At 45.4% G+C, this 21,573-nt stretch overlaps 9 protein-coding genes across 9 annotated transcripts; all 9 read right to left on the reverse strand.

The window, feature by feature from the left end:
• Nucleotides 1-232: 232 nt before the first annotated feature.
• Nucleotides 233-1,847, reverse strand: LOC138368062 (uro-adherence factor A-like). The gene is made up of 2 exons (XM_069330358.1): nucleotides 1,645-1,847; nucleotides 233-467 (listed from the first exon to the last, which is right to left on the reverse strand). The coding sequence occupies exons 1-2, from the start codon at nucleotides 1,845-1,847 to the stop codon at nucleotides 233-235; spliced, it is 438 nt and encodes a 145-aa protein (XP_069186459.1).
• Nucleotides 1,848-4,446: 2,599 nt separating this feature from the next.
• On the reverse strand, nucleotides 4,447-6,061 carry LOC138368063 (uro-adherence factor A-like). Its single transcript, XM_069330359.1, has 2 exons — nucleotides 5,859-6,061; nucleotides 4,447-4,681 (listed from the first exon to the last, which is right to left on the reverse strand). Exons 1-2 carry the CDS (start codon nucleotides 6,059-6,061, stop codon nucleotides 4,447-4,449), a joined length of 438 nt encoding a protein of 145 aa, XP_069186460.1.
• Nucleotides 6,062-7,045: 984 nt separating this feature from the next.
• Nucleotides 7,046-8,634, reverse strand: LOC138368064 (major royal jelly protein 5-like). Its single transcript, XM_069330360.1, has 2 exons — nucleotides 8,450-8,634; nucleotides 7,046-7,433 (listed from the first exon to the last, which is right to left on the reverse strand). The coding sequence occupies exons 1-2, from the start codon at nucleotides 8,632-8,634 to the stop codon at nucleotides 7,046-7,048; spliced, it is 573 nt and encodes a 190-aa protein (XP_069186461.1).
• Nucleotides 8,635-10,750: 2,116 nt separating this feature from the next.
• Nucleotides 10,751-12,288, reverse strand: LOC138368065 (uro-adherence factor A-like). Its single transcript, XM_069330362.1, has 2 exons — nucleotides 12,086-12,288; nucleotides 10,751-10,985 (listed from the first exon to the last, which is right to left on the reverse strand). Exons 1-2 carry the CDS (start codon nucleotides 12,286-12,288, stop codon nucleotides 10,751-10,753), a joined length of 438 nt encoding a protein of 145 aa, XP_069186463.1.
• Nucleotides 12,289-12,585: 297 nt separating this feature from the next.
• On the reverse strand, nucleotides 12,586-14,266 carry LOC138368066 (uro-adherence factor A-like). The gene is made up of 3 exons (XM_069330363.1): nucleotides 14,071-14,266; nucleotides 12,921-13,049; nucleotides 12,586-12,797 (listed from the first exon to the last, which is right to left on the reverse strand). The coding sequence occupies exons 1-3, from the start codon at nucleotides 14,264-14,266 to the stop codon at nucleotides 12,586-12,588; spliced, it is 537 nt and encodes a 178-aa protein (XP_069186464.1).
• Nucleotides 14,267-14,602: 336 nt separating this feature from the next.
• LOC138368067 (major royal jelly protein 5-like) lies at nucleotides 14,603-15,130 on the reverse strand. Its single transcript, XM_069330364.1, has 2 exons — nucleotides 14,935-15,130; nucleotides 14,603-14,811 (listed from the first exon to the last, which is right to left on the reverse strand). The coding sequence occupies exons 1-2, from the start codon at nucleotides 15,128-15,130 to the stop codon at nucleotides 14,603-14,605; spliced, it is 405 nt and encodes a 134-aa protein (XP_069186465.1).
• A 48-nt stretch (nucleotides 15,131-15,178) lies between these two features.
• LOC138368068 (uro-adherence factor A-like) lies at nucleotides 15,179-16,029 on the reverse strand. Its single transcript, XM_069330365.1, has 2 exons — nucleotides 15,870-16,029; nucleotides 15,179-15,609 (listed from the first exon to the last, which is right to left on the reverse strand). The coding sequence occupies exons 1-2, from the start codon at nucleotides 16,027-16,029 to the stop codon at nucleotides 15,179-15,181; spliced, it is 591 nt and encodes a 196-aa protein (XP_069186466.1).
• Nucleotides 16,030-16,110: 81 nt separating this feature from the next.
• Nucleotides 16,111-17,756, reverse strand: LOC138368069 (major royal jelly protein 5-like). Its single transcript, XM_069330366.1, has 2 exons — nucleotides 17,518-17,756; nucleotides 16,111-16,345 (listed from the first exon to the last, which is right to left on the reverse strand). The coding sequence occupies exons 1-2, from the start codon at nucleotides 17,754-17,756 to the stop codon at nucleotides 16,111-16,113; spliced, it is 474 nt and encodes a 157-aa protein (XP_069186467.1).
• A 261-nt stretch (nucleotides 17,757-18,017) lies between these two features.
• Nucleotides 18,018-20,167, reverse strand: LOC138368070 (uro-adherence factor A-like). The gene is made up of 3 exons (XM_069330367.1): nucleotides 19,972-20,167; nucleotides 19,425-19,632; nucleotides 18,018-18,252 (listed from the first exon to the last, which is right to left on the reverse strand). Exons 1-3 carry the CDS (start codon nucleotides 20,165-20,167, stop codon nucleotides 18,018-18,020), a joined length of 639 nt encoding a protein of 212 aa, XP_069186468.1.
• Between the last annotated feature and the right edge of the window lie 1,406 nt (nucleotides 20,168-21,573).

The raw sequence follows: 21,573 nt of genomic DNA on the forward strand, positions 1-21,573 counted from the left end.
TGTAGATGTGTTCTGCTAGCCACGTACTATCTGGCTTGTTCACGTGTTCTGCTCGCCAAGTACTATCTGACTTCTTAATGTTTCCTGCTTGCCACGTACTATCTGGTTTGTTCATGTGTTCTGATAGCCACGTACTATCTGGCTTGTTCATGTGTTCTGCTCGCCAGGTACTATCTGACTTGTTCATGTTTTCTGCTCGCCACGTACTATCTGGTTTGTTCATGTGTTCTGTTCACCACGTACTATCTGGCTTGTCCATGTGTTCTACTCGCCACATACTGTCTTGCTTGTCCAAGTGTTCTGCTCCCCACGTGCTATCTGGCTTGTCCATATGTTCTGCTTGCCACACACTATCTTGCGTGTCCAAGTGTTCTGCTCCCCACGTACTATCTGGCTTGTTGATGTGTTCTGGTAGCCACGAACTATCTGGCTTGTTCATGTGTTCTGCTCGCCAGGTACTATCTGACCTGTTCATGTTTTCTGCTTACACATACTATCTGGTTTGTTCATGTGTTCTGCTCGCCACGTACTATCTGGCCTGTTCATGTGTTCAGTTCACCAGATACTCTCTGGCTTGTTCATATGTTCTGCTCGCCACATACTATCTGGCTTGTCCATGTGTTCTGCTCGCCACATACTATCTTGCTTGTCCAAGTGTTCTGCTCCCTACATACTATGTAGCTTGTTGATGTGTTCTGCTAGCTACGTACTATCTGGCTTGTTCACGTGTTCTGCTCGCCAAGTACTATCTGACTTCTTAATGTTTTCTGCTTGCCACGTACTATCTGGTTTGTTCATGTGTTCTGATAGCCACGTACTATCTGGCTTGTTCATGTGTTCTGCTCGCCAGGTACTATCTGACTTGTTCATGTTTTCTGCTCGCCACGTACTATCTGGTTTGATCATGTGTTCTGTTCACCACGTACTATCTGGCTTGTTCATGTGTTCTGCTCGCGTCGCCACATACTATCTTGTGTGTCCAAGTGTTCTGCTCCCCACGTACTATCTGGCTTGTTGATGTGTTCTGGTAGCCACGTACTATCTGGTTTGTTCATGTGTTCTGCTCGCACGTATTATCTGGCTTGTTCATGTGTTCAGTTCACCAGACACTCTCTGGCTTGTTCATATGTTCTGCTCGCCACGTACTATCTGGCTTGTCCATGTGTTCAGCTCGCCACATACTATCTTGCTTCTCCAAGTGTTCTGCTCCCTACATACTATGTAGCTTGTTGATGTGTTCTGCTAGCTACGTACTATCTGGCTTGTTCATGAGTTCTGCTCGTCAGGTACAATCTGACTTGTTCATGTTTTCTGCTCGCCACGTACTATCTACTATGTTCATGTGTTCTGTTCGCCACGTACTATCTGGCTTGTTCACGTGTTCTGTTCACCACATACAATCTGGCTTGTTCATATGTTCTGCTCGCCACGTACTATCTGCCTTGTCCAATGTGTTCTGCTCGCCACATACTATCTTGCTTCTCCAAGTGTTCTGCTCCCTACATACTATCTGGTTTGTTCATGTGTTCTGCTTGCCACATACTATCTGCCTTGTTCATGTGTTCTGTTCACCATGTACTATCTAGCTTTTTCATGTGTTCTGTTTTCCACATACTATCTGGCTTGTTCATGTGTTCTGCTCACCCCATACTATCTGGCTTGTCCAAGTGTTCTGCTCCCCACGTACTATATGGCTTGTAGATGTGTTCTGCTAGCCACGTACTATCTGGCTTGTTCATGTGTTCTCCTCGCCAGGTACTATCTGACTTCTTAATGTTTTCTGCTTGCCACGTACTATCTGGTTTGTTCATGTGTTCTGATAGCCACGTACTATCTGGCTTGTTCATGTCTTCCGTTCGCCAGGTACTATCTGACTTGTTCATGTGTTCTGCTAGCTATGTACTATCTGGCTTGTTCATGTGTTCGGCTTGCCACGTACTCTCTGGCTTGTTCATGTGTTCTGCTCGCTACTTACTATCTGGCTTGTTCGTGTGTTCTGCTCGCTACGTACTGTCTGGCTTGTTAACGTTTTCTGCTTGCTACGTACTAACTGGCTTGTTGATGTGTTCTGCTCACCAAGTACTCTTTGACTTGTTCATGGTTTCTGCTCGCCATGTACTATCTGGTTTGTTCATGTGTTCTGCTCTCCACGTTCTATCTGGCTGGTTCATGTGTTCTATTCACCATGTACTTTCTGGCTTGTTCATGTGTTCTGCTCGACAGATACTATCTGGCGTGTCCATGTGTTCTGCTCGCCACATGCTATCTTGCTTTTCCAAGTGTTCTGCTCCCCTCATACTATCTGGCTTGTTGATGTGTTCTGCTCGCCACATACTATCTGGTTTGTTCATGTGTTCTGCTTGCCACATACTATCTGCCTTGTTCATGTGTTCTGTTCACCATGTACTATCTAGCTTTTTCATGTGTTCTGTTTTCCACATACTATCTGGCTTGTTCATGTGTTCTGCTCACCCCATACTATCTGGCTTGTCGAAGTGTTCTGCTCCCCACGTACTATCTGGCTTGTAGATGTGTTCTGCTATCCACGTACTATCTGGCTTGTTCACGTGTTCTCCTCGCCAGGTACTATCTGACTTCTTAATGATTTCTGCTTGCCACGTACTATCTGGTTTGTTCATGTGTTCTGATAGCCACGTACTATCTGGCTTGTTCATGTGTTCTGCTCGCCAGGTACTATCTGACTTGTTCATGTTTTCTGCTCGCCACGTACTATCTGGTTTGTTCATGTGTTCTGTTCACCACGTACTATCTGGCTTGTCCATGTGTTCTGCTCGCCACATACTGTCTTGCTTGTCCAAGTGTTCTGCTCCCCACGTGCTATCTGGCTTGTCCATATGTTCTGCTTGCCACATACTATCTTGCGTGTCCAAGTGTTCTGCTCCCCACGTACTATCTGGCTTGTTGATGTGTTCTGGTAGCCACGAACTATCTGGCTTGTTCATGTGTTCTGCTCGCCAGGTACTATCTGACCTGTTCATGTTTTGTGCTTACACATACTATCTGGTTTGTTCATGTGTTCTGCTCGCCACGTACTATCTGGCCTGTTCATGTGTTCAGTTCACCAGATACTCTCTGGCTTGTTCATATGTTCTGCTCGCCACATACTATCTGGCTTGTCCATGTGTTCTGCTCGCCACATACTATCTTGCTTGTCCAAGTGTTCTGCTCCCTACATACTATGTAGCTTGTTGATGTGTTCTGCTAGCTACGTACTATCTGGTTTGTTCATATGTTCTGCTCGCCACGTACTATCTGGCTTGTCCATGTGGTCTGCTCGCCACATACTATCTTGCTTGTTCAAGTGTTCTGCTCCCCATGTACTATCTGGCTTGTTCATGTGTTCTGCTAGCTACGTACTGTCTGGCTTGTTCGTGTGCTCTGCTCGCCAAGTACTAACTCGCTTGTTGATGTGTTCTGCTCGCCACATAATATCTGGGTTGTTGATGTGTTCTGTTTGCCACGTACTATCTGGCTTGTTCATATATTCTGCTCACCACGTACTGTCTGGCTTGTTCTCATGTTTTACTTGTAACGTACTAACTGGCTTGTGTATATATTCTGCTCGCCACATACTATCTGGCTTGTTCATGTGTTCTGTTCGCCATTTACTATCTGGCTTTTTTATGTGTTCTTCTTGCAACATACTATCTAGCTTGACATGAGTTCTGCTCGCTACATTCTATCTGGCTTGTTCATGAATTCTGCTCGCCACATACTATCTATCTTGTTCATGTGTACTGATCGCTAGGTACTGTCTGGCATGCTCATATGTTCTGCTCGCCACATATTATCTGGCTTGTTCATTTGTTCTGCTCGCCACGTAATACCTGGCTTACTCATATATTCTGCGTGCCACATATTATCTGGCTTGTTCATGTGTTCTGCTCGCCAGGTACTGTCTGGCTTGTTCATGTGTTCTGCTCGCCAAGTACTATCAGGCTTGTTTATTTGTTCTGCATGCCACGTACTATATCGCTTGTTCAAGTGTTCTGCTTGCCACGTATTATCTGGCTTGTTCATGTGTTCTGCTCACCACGTATTATCTGGCTTGTCCAAATGTTCTGCTCGCTACGTACTAGCTGGCTTGTTGATGTGTTCTGCTAGTCACGATCTATCTGGCTTGTTCATGTGTTCTGCTCACCCCATACTATCTGGCTTGTCCAAGTGTTCTGCTCCCCACGTACTATGTGGCTTGTAGATGTGTTCTGCTAGCCACGTACTATCTGGCTTGTTCACGTGTTCTGCTCGCCAAGTACTATCTGACTTCTTAATGTTTCCTGCTTGCCACGTACTATCTGGTTTGTTCATGTTTTCTGATAGCCACGTACTATCTGGCTTGTTCATGCGTTCTGCTCGCCAGGTACTATCTGACTTGTTCATGTTTTCTGCTCGCCACGTACTATCTGGTTTGTTCATGTGTTCTGTTCACCACGTACTATCTGGCTTGTCCATGTGTTCTACTCGCCACATACTGTCTTGCTTGTCCAAGTGTTCTGCTCCCCACGTGCTATCTGGCTTGTCCATATGTTCTGCTTGCCACACACTATCTTGCGTGTCCAAGTGTTCTGCTCCCCACGTACTATCTGGCTTGTTGATGTGTTCTGGTAGCCACGAACTATCTGGCTTGTTCATGTGTTCTGCTCGCCAGGTACTATCTGACCTGTTCATGTTTTCTGCTTACACATACTATCTGGTTTGTTCATGTGTTCTGCTCGCCACGTACTATCTGGCCTGTTCATGTGTTCAGTTCACCAGATACTCTCTGGCTTGTTCATATGTTCTGCTCGCCACATACTATCTGGCTTGTCCATGTGTTCTGCTCGCCACATACTATCTTGCTTGTCCAAGTGTTCTGCTCCCTACATGCTATGTAGCTTGTTGATGTGTTCTGCTAGCTACATACTATCTGGCTTGTTCACGTGTTCTGCTCGCCAAGTACTATCTGACTTCTTAATGTTTTCTGCTTGCCACGTACTATCTGGTTTGTTCATGTGTTCTGATAGCCACGTACTATCTGGCTTGTTCATGTGTTCTGCTCGCCAGGTACTATCTGACTTGTTCATGTTTTCTGCTCGCCACGTACTATCTGGTTTGATCATGTGTTCTGTTCACCACGTACTATCTGGCTTGTTCATGTGTTCTGCTCGCGTCGCCACATACTATCTTGTGTGTCCAAGTGTTCTGCTCCCCACGTACTATCTGGCTTGTTGATGTGTTCTGGTAGCCACGTACTATCTGGTTTGTTCATGTGTTCTGCTCGCACGTATTATCTGGCTTGTTCATGTGTTCAGTTCACCAGACACTCTCTGGCTTGTTCATATGTTCTGCTCGCCACGTACTATCTGGCTTGTCCATGTGTTCAGCTCGCCACATACTATCTTGCTTCTCCAAGTGTTCTGCTCCCTACATACTATGTAGCTTGTTGATGTGTTCTGCTAGCTACGTACTATCTGGCTTGTTCATGAGTTCTGCTCGTCAGGTACTATCTGACTTGTTCATGTTTTCTGCTCGCCACGTACTATCTACTATGTTCATGTGTTCTGTTCGCCACGTACTATCTGGCTTGTTCACGTGTTCTGTTCACCACATACAATCTGGCTTGTTCATATGTTCTGCTCGCCACGTACTATCTGGCTTGTCCAATGTGTTCTGCTCGCCACATACTATCTTGCTTCTCCAAGTGTTCTGCTCCCTACATACTATCTGGTTTGTTCATGTGTTCTGCTTGCCACATACTATCTGCCTTGTTCATGTGTTCTGTTCACCATGTACTATCTAGCTTTTTCATGTGTTCTGTTTTCCACATACTATCTGGCTTGTTCATGTGTTCTGCTCACCCCATACTATCTGGCTTGTCCAAGTGTTCTGCTCCCCACGTACTATATGGCTTGTAGATGTGTTCTGCTAGCCACGTACTATCTGGCTTGTTCATGTGTTCTCCTCGCCAGGTACTATCTGACTTCTTAATGTTTTCTGCTTGCCACGTACTATCTGGTTTGTTCATGTGTTCTGATAGCCACGTACTATCTGGCTTGTTCATGTCTTCCGTTCGCCAGGTACTATCTGACTTGTTCATGTGTTCTGCTAGCTATGTACTATCTGGCTTGTTCATGTGTTCTGCTTGCCACGTACTCTCTGGCTTGTTCATGTGTTCTGCTCGCTACTTACTATCTGGCTTGTTCGTGTGTTCTGCTCGCTACGTACTGTCTGGCTTGTTAACGTTTTCTGCTTGCTACGTACTAACTGGCTTGTTGATGTGTTCTGCTCACCAAGTACTCTTTGACTTGTTCATGGTTTCTGCTCGCCATGTACTATCTGGTTTGTTCATGTGTTCTGCTCTCCACGTTCTATCTGGCTGGTTCATGTGTTCTATTCACCATGTACTTTCTGGCTTGTTCATGTGTTCTGCTCGACAGATACTATCTGGCGTGTCCATGTGTTCTGCTCGCCACATGCTATCTTGCTTTTCCAAGTGTTCTGCTCCCCTCATACTATCTGGCTTGTTGATGTGTTCTGCTCGCCACATACTATCTGGTTTGTTCATGTGTTCTGCTTGCCACATACTATCTGCCTTGTTCATGTGTTCTGTTCACCATGTACTATCTAGCTTTTTCATGTGTTCTGTTTTCCACATACTATCTGGCTTGTTCATATGTTCTGCTCACCCCATACTATCTGGCTTGTCGAAGTGTTCTGCTCCCCACATACTATCTGGCTTGTAGATGTGTTCTGCTATCCACGTACTATCTGGCTTGTTCATGTGTTCTCCTCGCCAGGTACTATCTGACTTCTTAATGATTTCTGCTTGCCACGTACTATCTGGTTTGTTCATGTGTTCTGATAGCCACGTACTATCTGGCTTGTTCATGTGTTCTGCTCGCCAGGTACTATCTGACTTGTTCATGTTTTCTGCTCGCCACGTACTATCTGGTTTGTTCATGTGTTCTGTTTGCTACGTACTATCTGGCTTGTTTATGTGTTCTGCTCGCCACGTATTATCTGTCTTGTTCACATGTTCTGCTCGCTACGTACTATCTGGCTTGTTCACATGTTCTGCTCGCCACGTACTATCTGGCTTGTTCATGTGTTCTGCTCGCCACGTACTATCTGGCTTGCTCATGTGTTCTGTTCGCCATGTATTGTCTGGCTTGTTAGTGTTTTCTGCTCGCCACATACTAACTAGCATGTTGATGTGTTCTGCTCGCCAGGTACTATCTTGCTTGTTCATGTGTTCTGCTCGCCACGTACAGTCTGGCTTGTTCGTGTGTTCTGCTCGCCACGTGCTAACTGGCTTATTGATGTGTTCTGTGCGCGATGTACTATCTGGCTTGTTCATGTATTCTGCTTCCACATACTGTCTGGCTTGTTCATGTGTTCTGCTCGCTACGTACAATCTGGTTTGTTCATGTGATCTGCTCACCACGTACTATCTAGCTTCTTCATGTGTTCTGCTCGCCCCGTACTATCTGGCTTGTTCATGTGTTCTGCTCACTACGTACTGTCTGGCTTGTTCATGTGCTCTGCTCGTCAAGTACTAACTCGCTTGTTGATGTGTTCTGCTCGCCACATAATAGCTGGCTAGTTGATGTGTTTAGTTCACCACGTACTATCTGGCTTGTTCATATATTCTGCTCACCACGTACTGTCTGGCTTGTTCTCATGTTCTGCTTGTAACGTACTAACTGGCTTGTGTATGTATTCTGCTCGCCATATACTATCTGGCTTGTTCATGTGTTCAGTTCACCAAACACTCTCTGGCTTGTTCATATGTTCTGCTCGCCATATACTATCTGGCTTGTCCATGTGTTCAGCTCGCCACATACTATCTTGCTTGTCCAAGTGTTCTGCTCCCTACATACTATGTAGCTTGTTGATGTGTTCTGCTAGCTACGTACTATCTGGCTTGTTCATGTGTTCTGCTCGCCAGGTACTATCTGACTTGTTCATGTGTTCTGCTCGCCACGTACTATCTGGCTTGTTCACGAGTTCTGTTTACCACATAAAATCTGGCTTGTTCATATGTTCTGCTCGCAACGTACTATCTGGCTTGTCCATGTGTTCTGCTCGCCACATGCTATCTTGCTTGTCCAAGTGTTCTGCTCCCCATGTATTATCTGGCTTGTTCATATGTTCTGCTAGCTACGTACAATCTGGCTTGTTCATGTGTTCTGCTTGCCACGTACTCTCCGGCTTGTTCATGTGTTCTGCTCGCTACTTACTATCTGGCTTGTTCGTGTGTTCTGCTCGCTACGTACTGTCTGGCTTGTTAATGTTTTCTGCTCGCTATGTACTAACTGGTTTGTTGATGTGTTCTGCTCATCATGTACTCTCTGACCAGTTTATGGTTTCTGCTCGCCATGTACTATCTGGTTTGTTCATGTGTTCTGCTCTCCACGTACTATCTGGCTGGTTCATGTGTTCTGTTCACCTTGTACTTTCTGGCTTGTTCATGTGTTCTGCTCGACAGATACTATCTGGCTTGTCCATGTGTTCTGCTCGCCACATGCTATCTTGCTTTTCCAAGTGTTCTGCTCCCCTCGTACTATCTGGCTTGTTGATGTGTTTTGCTCGCCACATACTATCTGGTTTGTTCATGTGTTCTGCTTGCAACATACTATCTGCCTTTGTTCATGTGTTCTGTTCACCATGTACTATCTAGCTTTTTCATGTGTTCTGTTTTCCACATACTATCTGGCTTGTTCATGTGTTCTGCTCACCCCATACTATCTGGCTTGTCCAAGTGTTCTGCTCCCCACGTACTATCTGGCTTGTAGATGTGTTCTGCTAGCCACGTACTATCTGGCTTGTTCATGTGTTCTCCTCGCCAGGTACTATCTGACATCTTAATGTTTTCTGCTTGCCACGTACTATCTGGTTTGTTCATGTGTTCTGATAGCCACGTACTATCTGGCTTGTTCATGTGTTCTGCTAGCAATGTACTATCTGGCTTGTTCATGTGTTCTGCTTGCCACGTACTCTCTGGCTTGTTCATATGTTCTGCTCGCTACTTACTATCTGGCTTGTTCGTGTGTTCTGCTCGCTACGTACTGTCTGGCTTGTCAATGTTTTCTGCTCGCTATGTACTAACTGGCTTGTTGATGTGTTCTGCTCACCACGTACTCTCTGACCTGTTCATGGTTCTGCTCGCCATGTACTATCTGGTTTGTTCATGTGTTCTGCTCTCCACGTACTATCTGGCTGGTTCATGTGTTCTGTTCACCATGCACTTTCTGGCTTGTTCATGTGTTCTGCTCGACATGATACTATCTGGCCTGTCCATGTGTTCTGCTCGCCACATGCTATCTTGCTTTTCCAAGTGTTCTGCTCCCCTCGTACTATCATGCTTGTTGATGTGTTCTGCTCGCCACATACTATCTTGTTTGTTCATGTGTTCTGCTTGCCACATATTATCTGCCTTGTTCATGTGTTCTGTTCACCATGTACTATCTAGCTTTTTCATTTGTTCTGTTTTCCACATACTATCTGACTTGTTCATGTGTTCTGCTCACCCCATACTATCTGGCTTGTCCAAGTGTTCTGCTCCCCACGTTCTATCTGGCTTGTAGATGTGTTTTGCTAGTCACATACTATCTGGCTTGTTCATGTGTTCTCCTCGCCAGGTACTATCTGACTTCTTAATGTTTTCTGCTTGCCACGTACTATCTGGTTTGTTCATGTGTTCTGATAGCCACGTACTATCTGGCTTGTTCATGTGTTCTGCCCGCCAGGTACTATCTGACTTGTTCATGTTTTCTGCTCGCCACGTACTATCTGGTTTGTTCATGTGTTCTGTTTGCTACGTACTATCTGGCTTGTTTATGTGTTCTCCTCGCCACATACTATCTGGCTTGTTCACATGTTCTGCTCGCCACGTACTATCTGGCTTGTTCATGTGTTTTGCTCGCCACGTACTATCTGGCTTGCTCATGTGTTCTATTCGCCATGTATTGTCTGGCTTGTTAGTGTTTTCTGCTCGCCACATACTAACTAGCTTGTTGATGTGTTCTGCTCGCCAGGTACTATCTTGCTTGTTCATGTGTTCTGCTCGCCACGTACAGTCTGGCTTGTTCGTGTGTTCTGCTCGCCACGTGCTAACTAGCTTATTGATGTGTTCTGTGCGCCATGTACTATCTGGCTTGTTGATGAGTTCTGTTTGGCACATACTATCTGGCTTGTTCATGTGTTCTGCTCGCTACGTACAATCTGGTTTGTTCATGTGATCTGCTCGCCACGTACTATCTAGCTTCTTCATGTGTTCTGCATGCCTCGTACTATATCGCTTGTTCAAGTGTTCTGCTTGCCACATATTATCTGGCTTGTTCATGTGTTCTGCTCACCACGTATTATCTGGCTTGTCCAAATGTTCTGCTCGCTACGTACTAGCTGGCTTGTTGATGTGTTCTGCTAGTCACGATCTATCTGGCTTGTTCATGTGTTCTGCTCACCCCATACTATCTGGCTTGTCCAAGTGTTCTGCTCCCCACGTACTATCTGGCTTGTAGATGTGTTCTGCTAGCCACGTACTATCTGGCTTGTTCACGTGTTCTGCTCGCCAAGTACTATCTGACTTCTTAATGTTTTCTACTTGCCACGTACTATCTGGTTTGTTCATGTGTTCTGATAGCCACATACTATCTGGCTTGTTCATGTGTTCTGCTCGCCAGGTACTATCTGACTTGTTCATGTTTTCTGCTCGTCACGTACTATCTGGTTTGTTCATGTGTTCTGTTCACCACGTACTATCTGGCTTGTCCATGTGTTCTGCTCGCCACATACTGTCTTGCTTGTCCAAGTGTTCTGCTCCCCACGTGCTATCTGGCTTGTCCATATGTTCTGCTTGCCACATACTATCTTGCGTGTCCAAGTGTTCTGCTCCCCACGTACTATCTGGCTTGTTGATGTGTTCTGGTAGCCACGAACTATCTGGCTTGTTCATGTGTTCTGCTCGCCAGGTACTATCTGACCTGTTCATATTTTGTGGTTACACATACTATCTGGTTTGTTCATGTGTTCTGCTCGTTACGTACTATCTGGCCTGTTCATGTGTTCAGTTCACCAGATACTCTCTGGCTTGTTCATATGTTCTGCTCGCCACATACTATCTGGCTTGTCCATGTGTTCTGCTCGCCACATACTATCTTGCTTGTCCAAGTGTTCTGCTCCCTACATACTATGTAGCTTGTTGATGTGTTCTGCTAGCTACGTACTATCTGGTTTGTTCATGAGTTCTGCTCGGCAGGTACTATCTGACTTGTTCATGTTTTCTGCTCGCCACGTACTATCTACTATGTTCATGTGTTCTGCTCGCCACGTACTATCTGGCTTCTTCACGTGTTCTGTTCACCACATACAATCTGGCTTGTTCATATGTTCTGCTCGCCACGTACTATCTGGCTTGTCCATGTGTTCTGCTCGCCACATACTATCTTGCTTGTCCAAGTGTTCTGCTCCCCATGTACTATCTGGCTTGTTCATGTGATCTGCTAGCTACGTACTATCTGGCTTGTTCATGTGCTCTGCTTGCCACGTACTCTCCGGCTTGTTCATGTGTTCTGCTCGCTACTTACTATCTGGCTTGTTAATGTTTTCTGCTCGCTACGTACTGTCTGGCTTGTTAATGTTTTCTGCTCGCTATGTACTAACTGGCTTGTTGATGTGTTCTGCTCACCACGTACTCTCTGACCTGTTCATGGTTTCTGCTCGCCATGTACTATCTAGTTTGTTCATGTGTTCTGCTCTCCACGTACTATCTGGCTGGTTCATGTGTTCTGTTCACCTTGTACTTTCTGGCTTGTTCATTTGTTCTGCTCAACAGATACTATCTGGCTTGTCCATGTGTTCTGCTCGCCACATGCTATCTTGCTTTTCCAAGTGTTCTGCTCCCCTCCTACTATCGGGCTTGTTGATGTGTTCTGCTCGCCACATACTATCTGGTTTGTTCATGTGTTCTGCTCGACACATACTATCTGCCTTGTTCATGTGTTCTGTTCACCATGTACTATCTAGCTTTTTCATGTGTTCTGTTTTCCACATACTATCTGGCTTGTTCATGTGTTCTGCTCACCCCATACTATCTGGCTTGTCCAAGTGTTCTGCTCCCCACGTATTATCTGGCTTGTAGATGTGTTCTGCTAGCCACGTACTATCTGGCTTGTTCATGTGTTCTCCTCGCCAGGTATTATCTGACTTCTTAATGTTTTCTGCTTGCCACGTACTATCTGGTTTGTTCATGTGTTCTGATAGCCACGTACTATCTGGCTTGTTCATGTGTTCTGCTAGCTACGTACTATCTGGCTTGTTCATGTGTTCTGCTTGCCACGTACTCTCTGGCTTGTTCATGTGTTCTGCTCGCTACTTACTATCTGGCTTGTTCGTGTGTTCTGCTCGCTACGTACTGTCTGGCTTGTTAATGTTTTCTGCTCGCTATGTACTAACTGGCTTGTTGATGTATTCTGCTCACCACGTACTCTCTGACCTGTTCATGGTTTCTGCTCGCCATGTACTATCTGGTTTGTTCATGTGTTCTGCTCTCCACGTACTATCTGGCTGGTTCATGTGTTCTATTCACCATGTACTTTCTGGCTTGTTCATGTGTTCTGCTCGACAGATACTATCTGGCGTGTCCATGTGTTCTGCTCGCCACATGCTATCTTGCTTTTCCAAGTGTTCTGCTCCCCTCATACTATCTGGCTTGTTGATGTGTTCTGCTCGCCACATACTATCTGGTTTGTTCATGTGTTCTGCTTGCCACATACTATCTGCCTTGTTCATGTGTTCTGTTCACCATGTACTATCTAGCTTTTTCATGTGTTCTGTTTTCCACATAATATCTGGCTTGTTCATGTGTTCTGCTCACCCCATACTATCTGGTTTGTCCAAGTGTTCTGCTCCCCACGTACTATCTGGCTTGTAGATGTGTTCTGCTAGCCACGTACTATCTGGCTTGTTCATGTGTTCTCCTCGCCAGTTACTATCTGACTTCTTAATGTTTTCTGCTTGCCACGTAATATCTGGTTTGTTCATGTGTTCTGATAGCCACGTACTATCTGGCTTGTTCATGTGTTCTGCTCGCCAGGTACTATCTGACTTGTTCATGTTTTCGGCTCGCCACGTACTATCTGGTTTGTTCATGTGTTCTGTTTGCTACGTACTATCTGGCTTGTTTATGTGTTCTGCTCGCAACGTACTATCTGGCTTGTTCACATGTTCTGCTCGCCACGTAATATCTGGCTTGTTCACATGTTCTGCTCGCCACGTACTATCTAGCTTGTTCATGTGTTCTGCTCGCCACGTACTATCTGGCTTGCTCATGTGTTCTGCTCGCCACATACTATCTTGTGTGTCCAAGTGTTCAGCTCCCCACGTACTATCTGGCTTGTTGATGTGTTCTGGTAGCCACGTACTATCTTGCTTGTTCATGTGTTCTGCTCGCCAGGTACTATCTGACTTGTTCATGTTTTGTGCTTTCACATACTATCTGGTTTGTTCATGTGTTCTGCTCGCACGTATTATCTGGCTTGTTCATGTGTTCAGTTCACCAGACACTCTCTGGCTTGTTCATATGTTCTGCTCGCCACGTACTATCTGGCTTGTCCATGTGTTCAGCTCGCCACATACTATCTTGCTTCTCCAAGTGTTCTGCTCCCTACATACTATGTAGCTTGTTGATGTGTTCTGCTAGCTACGTACTATCTGGCTTGTTCATGAGTTCTGCTCGCCAGGTACTATCTACTATGTTCATGTGTTCTGTTCGCCACGTACTATCTGGCTTGTTCACGTGTTCTGTTCACCACATACAATCTGGCTTGTTCATATGTTCTGCTCGCCACGTACTATCTGGCTTGTCCATGTGTTCTGCTCGCCACATACTATCTTGCTTCTCCAAGTGTTCTGCTCCCTACATACTATCTGGTTTGTTCATGTGTTCTGCTTGCCACATACTATCTGCCTTGTTCATGTGTTCTGTTCACCATGTACTATCTAGTTTTTTCATGTGTTCTGTTTTCCACATACTATCTGGCTTGTTCATGTGTTCTGCTCACCCCATACTATCTGGCTTGTCCAAGTGTTCTGCTCCCCACGTACTATCTGGCTTGTAGATGTGTTCTGCTAGCCACGTACTATCGGGCTTGTTCATGTGTTCTCCTCGCCAGGTACTATCTGACTTCTTAATGTTTTCTGCTTGCCACGTACTATCTGGTTTGTTCATGTGTTCTGATAGCCACGTACTATCTGGCTTGTTCATGTCTTCTGCTCGCCAGGTACTATCTGACTTGTTCATGTGTTCTGCTAGCTATGTACTATCTGGCTTGTTCATGTGTTCTGCTTGCCACGTACTCTCTGGCTTGTTCATGTGTTCTGCTCGCTACTTACTATCTGGCTTGTTCGTGTGTTCTGCTCGCTACGTACTGTCTGGCTTGTTAACGTTTTCTGCTCGCTATGTACTAACTGGCTTGTTGATGTGTTCTGCTCACTACGTACTCTTTGACTTGTTCATGGTTTCTGCTCGCCATGTACTATCTGCTTTGTTCATGTGTTCTGCTCTCCACGTTCTATCTGGCTGGTTCATGTGTTCTATTCTCTATGTACTTTCTGGCTTGTTCATGTGTTCTGCTCGACAGATACTATCTGGCGTGTCCATGTGTTCTGCTCGCCACATGCTATCTTGCTTTTCCAAGTGTTCTGCTCCCCTCATACTATCTGGCTTGTTGATGTGTTCTGCTCGCCACATACTATCTGGTTTGTTCATGTGTTCTGCTTGCCACATACTATCTGCCTTGTTCATGTGTTCTGTTCACCATGTACTATCTAGCTTTTTCATGTGTTCTGTTTTCCACATACTATCTGGCTTGTTCATGTGTTCTGCTCACCCCATACTATCTGGCTTGTCCAAGTGTTCTGCTCCCCACGTACTATCTGGCTTGTAGATGTGTTCTGCTAGCCACGTACTATCTGGCTTGTTCATGTGTTCTCCTCGCCAGGTACTATCTGACTTCTTAATGTTTTCTGCTTGCCACGTACTATCTGGTTTGTTCATGTGTTCTGATAGCCACGTTCTATCTGGCTTGTTCATGTGTTCTGCTCGCCAGGTACTATCTGATTTGTTCATGTTTTCTGCTCGCCACGTACTATCTGGTTTGTTCATGTGTTCTGTTTGCTAAGTACTATCTGGCTTGTTTATGTGTTCTGCTCGCCACGTACTATCTGTCTTGTTCACATGTTCTGCTCGCCACGTACTATCTGGCTTGTTCACATGTTCTGCTCGCCACGTACTATCTGGCTTGTTCATGTGTTCTGCTCGCCACGTACTATCTGGCTTGCTCATGTGTTCTGTTCGCCATGTATTGTCTGGCTTGTTAGTGTTTTCTGCTCGCCACATACTAACTAGCATGTTGATGTGTTCTGCTCGCCAGGTACTATCTTGCTTGTTCATGTGTTCTGCTCGCCACGTGCTAACTGGCTTATTGATGTGTTCTGTGCGCGATGTACTATCTGGCTTGTTGATGAGTTCTGTTTGCCACATACTATCTGGCTTGTTCATGTATTCTGCTTCCACATACTGACTGGCTTGTTCATGTGTTCTGCTCGCTACGTACAATCTGGTTTGTTCATGTGATCTGCTCACCACGTACTATCTAGCTTCTTCATGTGTTCTGCTCGCCCCGTACTATCTGGCTTGTTCATGTGTTCTGCTCACTACGTTATGTCTGGCTTGTTCATGTGCTCTGCTCGTCAAGTACTAACTCGCTTGTTGATTTGTTCTGCTCGCCACATAATATCTGGCTAGTTGATGTGTTTAGTTCACCACGTACTATCTGGCTTGTTCATATATTCTGCTCACCACGTACTGTCTGGCTTGTAGATGTGTTCTGCTAGCCACGTACTATCTGGCTTGTTCACGTGTTCTGCTCGCCAAGTACTATCTGACTTCTTAATGTTTTCTGCTTGCCACGTACTATCTGGTTTGTTCATGTGTTCTGATAGCCACGTACTATCTGGCTTGTTCATGTGTTCTGCTCGCCAGGTACTATCTGACTTGTTCATGTTTTCTGCTCGCCACGTACTATCTGGTTTGTTCATGTGTTCTGTTCACCACGTACTATCTGGCTTGTCCATGTGTTCTGCTCGCCACATACTGTCTTGCTTGTCCAAGTGTTCTGCTCCCCACGTGCTATCTGGCTTGTCCATATGTTCTGCTTGCCACATACTATCTTGCGTGTCCAAGTGTTCTGCTCCCCACGTACTGTCTGGCTTGTTGATGTGTTCTGGTAGCCACGAACTATCTGGCTTGTTCATGTGTTCTGCTCGCCAGGTACTATCTGACCTGTTCATGTTTTGTGCTTACACATACTATCTGGTTTGTTCATGTGTTCTGCTCGCCACGTACTATCTGGCCTGTTCATGTGTTCAGTTCACCAGATACTCTCTGGCTTGTTCATATGTTCTGCTCGCCACATACTATCTGGCTTGTCCATGTGTTCTGCTCGCCACATACTATCTTGCTTGTCCAAGTGTTCTGCTCCCTACATACTATGTAGCTTGTTGATGTGTTCTGCTAGCTACGTACTATCTGGCTTGTTCACGTGTTCTGCTCGCCAAGTACTATCTGACTTCTTAATGTTTTCTGCTTGCCACGTACTATCTGGTTTGTTCATGTGTTCTGATAGCCACGTACTATCTGGCTTGTTCATGTGTTCTGCTCGCCAGGTACTATCTGACTTGTTCATGTTTTCTGCTCGCCACGTACTATCTGGTTTGATCATGTGTTCTGTTCACCACGTACTATCTGGCTTGTTCATGTGTTCTGCTCGCCACATACTATCTTGTGTGTCCAAGTGTTCTGCTCCCCACGTACTATCTGGCTTGTTGATGTGTTCTGGTAGCCACGTACTATCTGGTTTGTTCATGTGTTCTGCTCGCACGTATTATCTGGCTCTTTCATGTGTTCAGTTCACCAGACACTCTCTGGCTTGTTCATATGTTCTGCTCGCCACGTACTATCTGGCTTGTCCATGTGTTCAGCTCGCCACATACTATCTTGCTTCTCCAAGTGTTCTGCTCCCTACATACTATGTAGCTTGTTGATGTGTTCTGCTAGCTACGTACTATCTGGCTTGTTCATGAGTTCTGCTCGTCAGGTACTATCTGACTTGTTCATGTTTTCTGCTCGCCACGTACTATCTACTATGTTCATGTGTTCTGTTCGCCACGTACTATCTGGCTTGTTCACGTGTTCTGTTCAACACATACAATCTGGCTTGTTCATATGTTCTGCTCGCCACGTACTATTTGGCTTGTCCAATGTGTTCTGCTCGCCACATACTATCTTGCTTCTCCAAGTGTTCTGCTCCCTACATACTATCTGGTTTGTTCATGTGTTCTGCTTGCCACATACTATCTGCCTTGTTCATGTGTTCTGTTCACCATGTACTATCTAGCTTTTTCATGTGTTCTGTTTTCCACATACTATCTGGCTTGTTCATGTGTTCTGCTCACCCCATACTATCTGGCTTGTCCAAGTGTTCTGCTCCCCACGTACTATCTGGCTTGTAGATGTGTTCTGCTAGCCACGTACTATCTGGCTTGTTCATGTGTTCTCCTCGCCAGGTACTATCTGACTTCTTAATGTTTTCTGCTTGCCACGTACTATCTGGTTTGTTCATGTGTTCTGATAGCCACGTACTATCTGGCTTGTTCATGTCTTCTGTTCGCCAGGTACTATCTGACTTGTTCATGTGTTCTGCTAGCTATGTACTATTTGGCTTGTTCATGTGTTCTGCTTGCCACGTACTCTCTGGCTTGTTCATGTGTTCTGCTCGCTACTTACTATCTGGCTTGTTCGTGTGTTCTGCTCGCTACGTACTGTCTGGCTTGTTAACGTTTTCTGCTCGCTATGTACTAACTGGCTTGTTGATGTGTTCTGCTCACCAAGTACTCTTTGACTTGTTCATGGTTTCTGCTCGCCATGTACTATCTGGTTTGTTCATGTGTTCTGTTCACCACGTACTATCTGGCTTGTCCATGTGTTCTGCTCGCCACATACTGTCTTGCTTGTCCAAGTGTTCTGCTCCCCACGTGCTATCTGGCTTGTCCATATGTTCTGCTTGCCACATACTATCTTGCGTGTCCAAGTGTTCTGCTCCCCACGTACTGTCTGGCTTGTTGATGTGTTCTGGTAGCCACGAACTATCTGGCTTGTTCATGTGTTCTGCTCGCCAGGTACTATCTGACCTGTTCATGTTTTGTGCTTACACATACTATCTGGTTTGTTCATGTGTTCTGCTCGCCACGTACTATCTGGCCTGTTCATGTGTTCAGTTCACCAGATACTCTCTGGCTTGTTCATATGTTCTGCTCGCCACATACTATCTGGCTTGTCCATGTGTTCTGCTCGCCACATACTATCTTGCTTGTCCAAGTGTTCTGCTCCCTACATACTATGCAGCTTGTTGATGTGTTCTGCTAGCTACGTACTATCTGGCTTGTTCACGTGTTCTGCTCGCCAAGTACTATCTGACTTCTTAATGTTTTCTGCTTGCCACGTACTATCTGGTTTGTTCATGTGTTCTGATAGCCACGTACTATCTGGCTTGTTCATGTGTTCTGCTCGCCAGGTACTATCTGACTTGTTCATGTTTTCTGCTCGCCACGTACTATCTGGTTTGTTCATGTGTTCTGTTCACCACGTACTATCTGGCTTGTTCATGTGTTCTGCTCGCCACATACTATCTTGTGTGTCCAAGTGTTCTGCTCCCCACGTACTATCTGGCTTGTTGATGTGTTCTGGTAGCCACGTACTATCTGGTTTGTTCATGTGTTCTGCTCGCACGTATTATCTGGCTCTTTCATGTGTTCAGTTCACCAGACACTCTCTGGCTTGTTCATATGTTCTGCTCGCCACGTACTATCTGGCTTGTCCATGTGTTCAGCTCGCCACATACTATCTTGCTTCTCCAAGTGTTCTGCTCCCTACATACTATGTAGCTTGTTGATGTGTTCTGCTAGCTACGTACTATCTGGCTTGTTCATGAGTTCTGCTCGTCAGGTACTATCTGACTTGTTCATGTTTTCTGCTCGCCACGTACTATCTACTATGTTCATGTGTTCTGTTCGCCACGTACTGTCTGGCTTGTTCACGTGTTCTGTTCAACACATACAATCTGGCTTGTTCATATGTTCTGCTCGCCACGTACTATCTGGCTTGTCCAATGTGTTCTGCTCGCCACATACTATCTTGCTTCTCCAAGTGTTCTGCTCCCTACATACTATCTGGTTTGTTCATGTGTTCTGCTTGCCACATACTATCTGCCTTGTTCATGTGTTCTGTTCACCATGTACTATCTAGCTTTTTCATGTGTTCTGTTTTCCACATACTATCTGGCTTGTTCATGTGTTCTGCTCACCCCATACTATCTGGCTTGTCCAAGTGTTCTGCTCCCCACGTACTATCTGGCTTGTAGATGTGTTCTGCTAGCCACGTACTATCTGGCTTGTTCATGTGTTCTCCTCGCCAGGTACTATCTGACTTCTTAATGTTTTCTGCTTGCCACGTACTATCTGGTTTGTTCATGTGTTCTGATAGCCACGTACTATCTGGCTTGTTCATGTCTTCTGTTCGCCAGGTACTATCTGACTTGTTCATGTGTTCTGCTAGCTATGTACTATTTGGCTTGTTCATGTGTTCTGCTTGCCACGTACTCTCTGGCTTGTTCATGTGTTCTGCTCGCTACTTACTATCTGGCTTGTTCGTGTGTTCTGCTCGCTACGTACTGTCTGGCTTGTTAACGTTTTCTGCTCGCTATGTACTAACTGGCTTGTTGATGTGTTCTGCTCACCAAGTACTCTTTGACTTGTTCATGGTTTCTGCTCGCCATGTACTATCTGGTTTGTTCATGTGTTCTGCTCTCCACGTTCTATCTGGCTGGTTCATGTGTTCTATTCACCATGTACTTTCTGGCTTGTTCATGTGTTCTGCTCGACAGATACTATCTGGCGTGTCCATGTGTTCTGCTCTCCACATGCTATCTTGCTTTTCCAAGTGTTCTGCTCCCCTCATACTATCTGGCTTGTTGATGTGTTCTGCTCGCCACATACTATCTGGTTTGTTCATGTGTTCTGCTTGCCACATACTATCTGCCTTGTTCATGTGTTTTGTTCACCATGTACTATCTAGCTTTTTCATGTGTTCTGTTTTCCACATACTATCTGGCTTGTTCATGTGTTCTGCTCACCCCATACTATCTGGCTTGTCCAAGTGTTCTGCTCCCCACGTACTATCTGGCTTGTAGATGTGTTCTGCTATCCACGTACTATCTGGCTTGTTCATGTGTTCTCCTCGCCAGGTACTATCTGACTTCTTAATGATTTCTGCTTGCCACGTACTATCTGGTTTGTTCATGTGTTCTGATAGCCACGTACTATCTGGCTTGTTCATGTGTTCTGCTCGCCAGGTACTATCTGACTTGTTCATGTTTTCTGCTCGCCACGTACTATCTGGTTTGTTCATGTGTTCTGTTTGCTACGTACTCTCTGGCTTGTTTATGTGTTCTGCTCGCCACGTATTATCTGTCTTGTTCACATGTTCTGCTCGCCACGTACTATCTGGCTTGTTCACATATTCTGCTCGCCACGTACTATCTGGCTTGTTCATGTGTTCTGCTCGCCACGTACTATCTGGCTTGCTCATGTGTTCTGTTCGCCATGTATTGTCTTACTTGTTAGTGTTTTCTGCTCGCCACATACTAACTAGCATGTTGATGTGTTCTGCTCGCCAGGTACTATCTTCCTTGTTCATGTGTTCTGCTCGCCACGTACAGTCTGGCTTGTTCGTGTGTTCTGCTCGCCACGTGCTAACTGGCTTATTGATGTGTTCTGTGCGCGATGTACTATCTGGCTTGTTGATGAGTTCTGTTTGCCACATACTATCTGGCTTGTTCATGTATTCTGCTTCCACATACTGTCTGGCTTGTTCATGTGTTCTGCTCGCTACGTACAATCTGGTTTGTTCATGTGATCTGCTCACCACGTACTATCTAGCTTCTTCATGTGTTCTGCTCGCCCCGTACTATCTGGCTTGTTCATGTGTTCTGCTCACTACGTTATGTCTGGCTTGTTCATGTGCTCTGCTCGTCAAGTACTAACTCGCTTGTTGATGTGTTCTGCTCGCCACATAATATCTGGCTAGTTGATGTGTTTAGTTCACCACGTACTATCTGGCTTGTTCATATATTCTGCTCACCACGTACTGTCTGGCTTGTTCTCATGTTCTGCTTGTAACGTACTAACTGGCTTGTGTATGTATTCTGCTCGCCATATACTATCTGGCTTGTTCATGTGTTCAGTTCACCAAACACTCTCTGGCTTGTTCATATGTTCTGCTCGCCATATACTATCTGGCTTGTCCATGTGTTCAGCTCGCCACATACTATCTTGCTTGTCCAAGTGTTCTGCTCCCTACATACTATGTAGCGTGTTGATGTGTTCTGCTAGCTACGTACTATCTGGCTTGTTCATGTGTTCTGCTCGCCAGGTACTATCTGACTTGTTCATGTG

The sequence above is a fragment of the Procambarus clarkii genome, chromosome 24 (genome assembly GCF_040958095.1).
Source record: "Procambarus clarkii isolate CNS0578487 chromosome 24, FALCON_Pclarkii_2.0, whole genome shotgun sequence".
Classification (NCBI taxonomy): domain Eukaryota; kingdom Metazoa; phylum Arthropoda; class Malacostraca; order Decapoda; family Cambaridae; genus Procambarus; species Procambarus clarkii.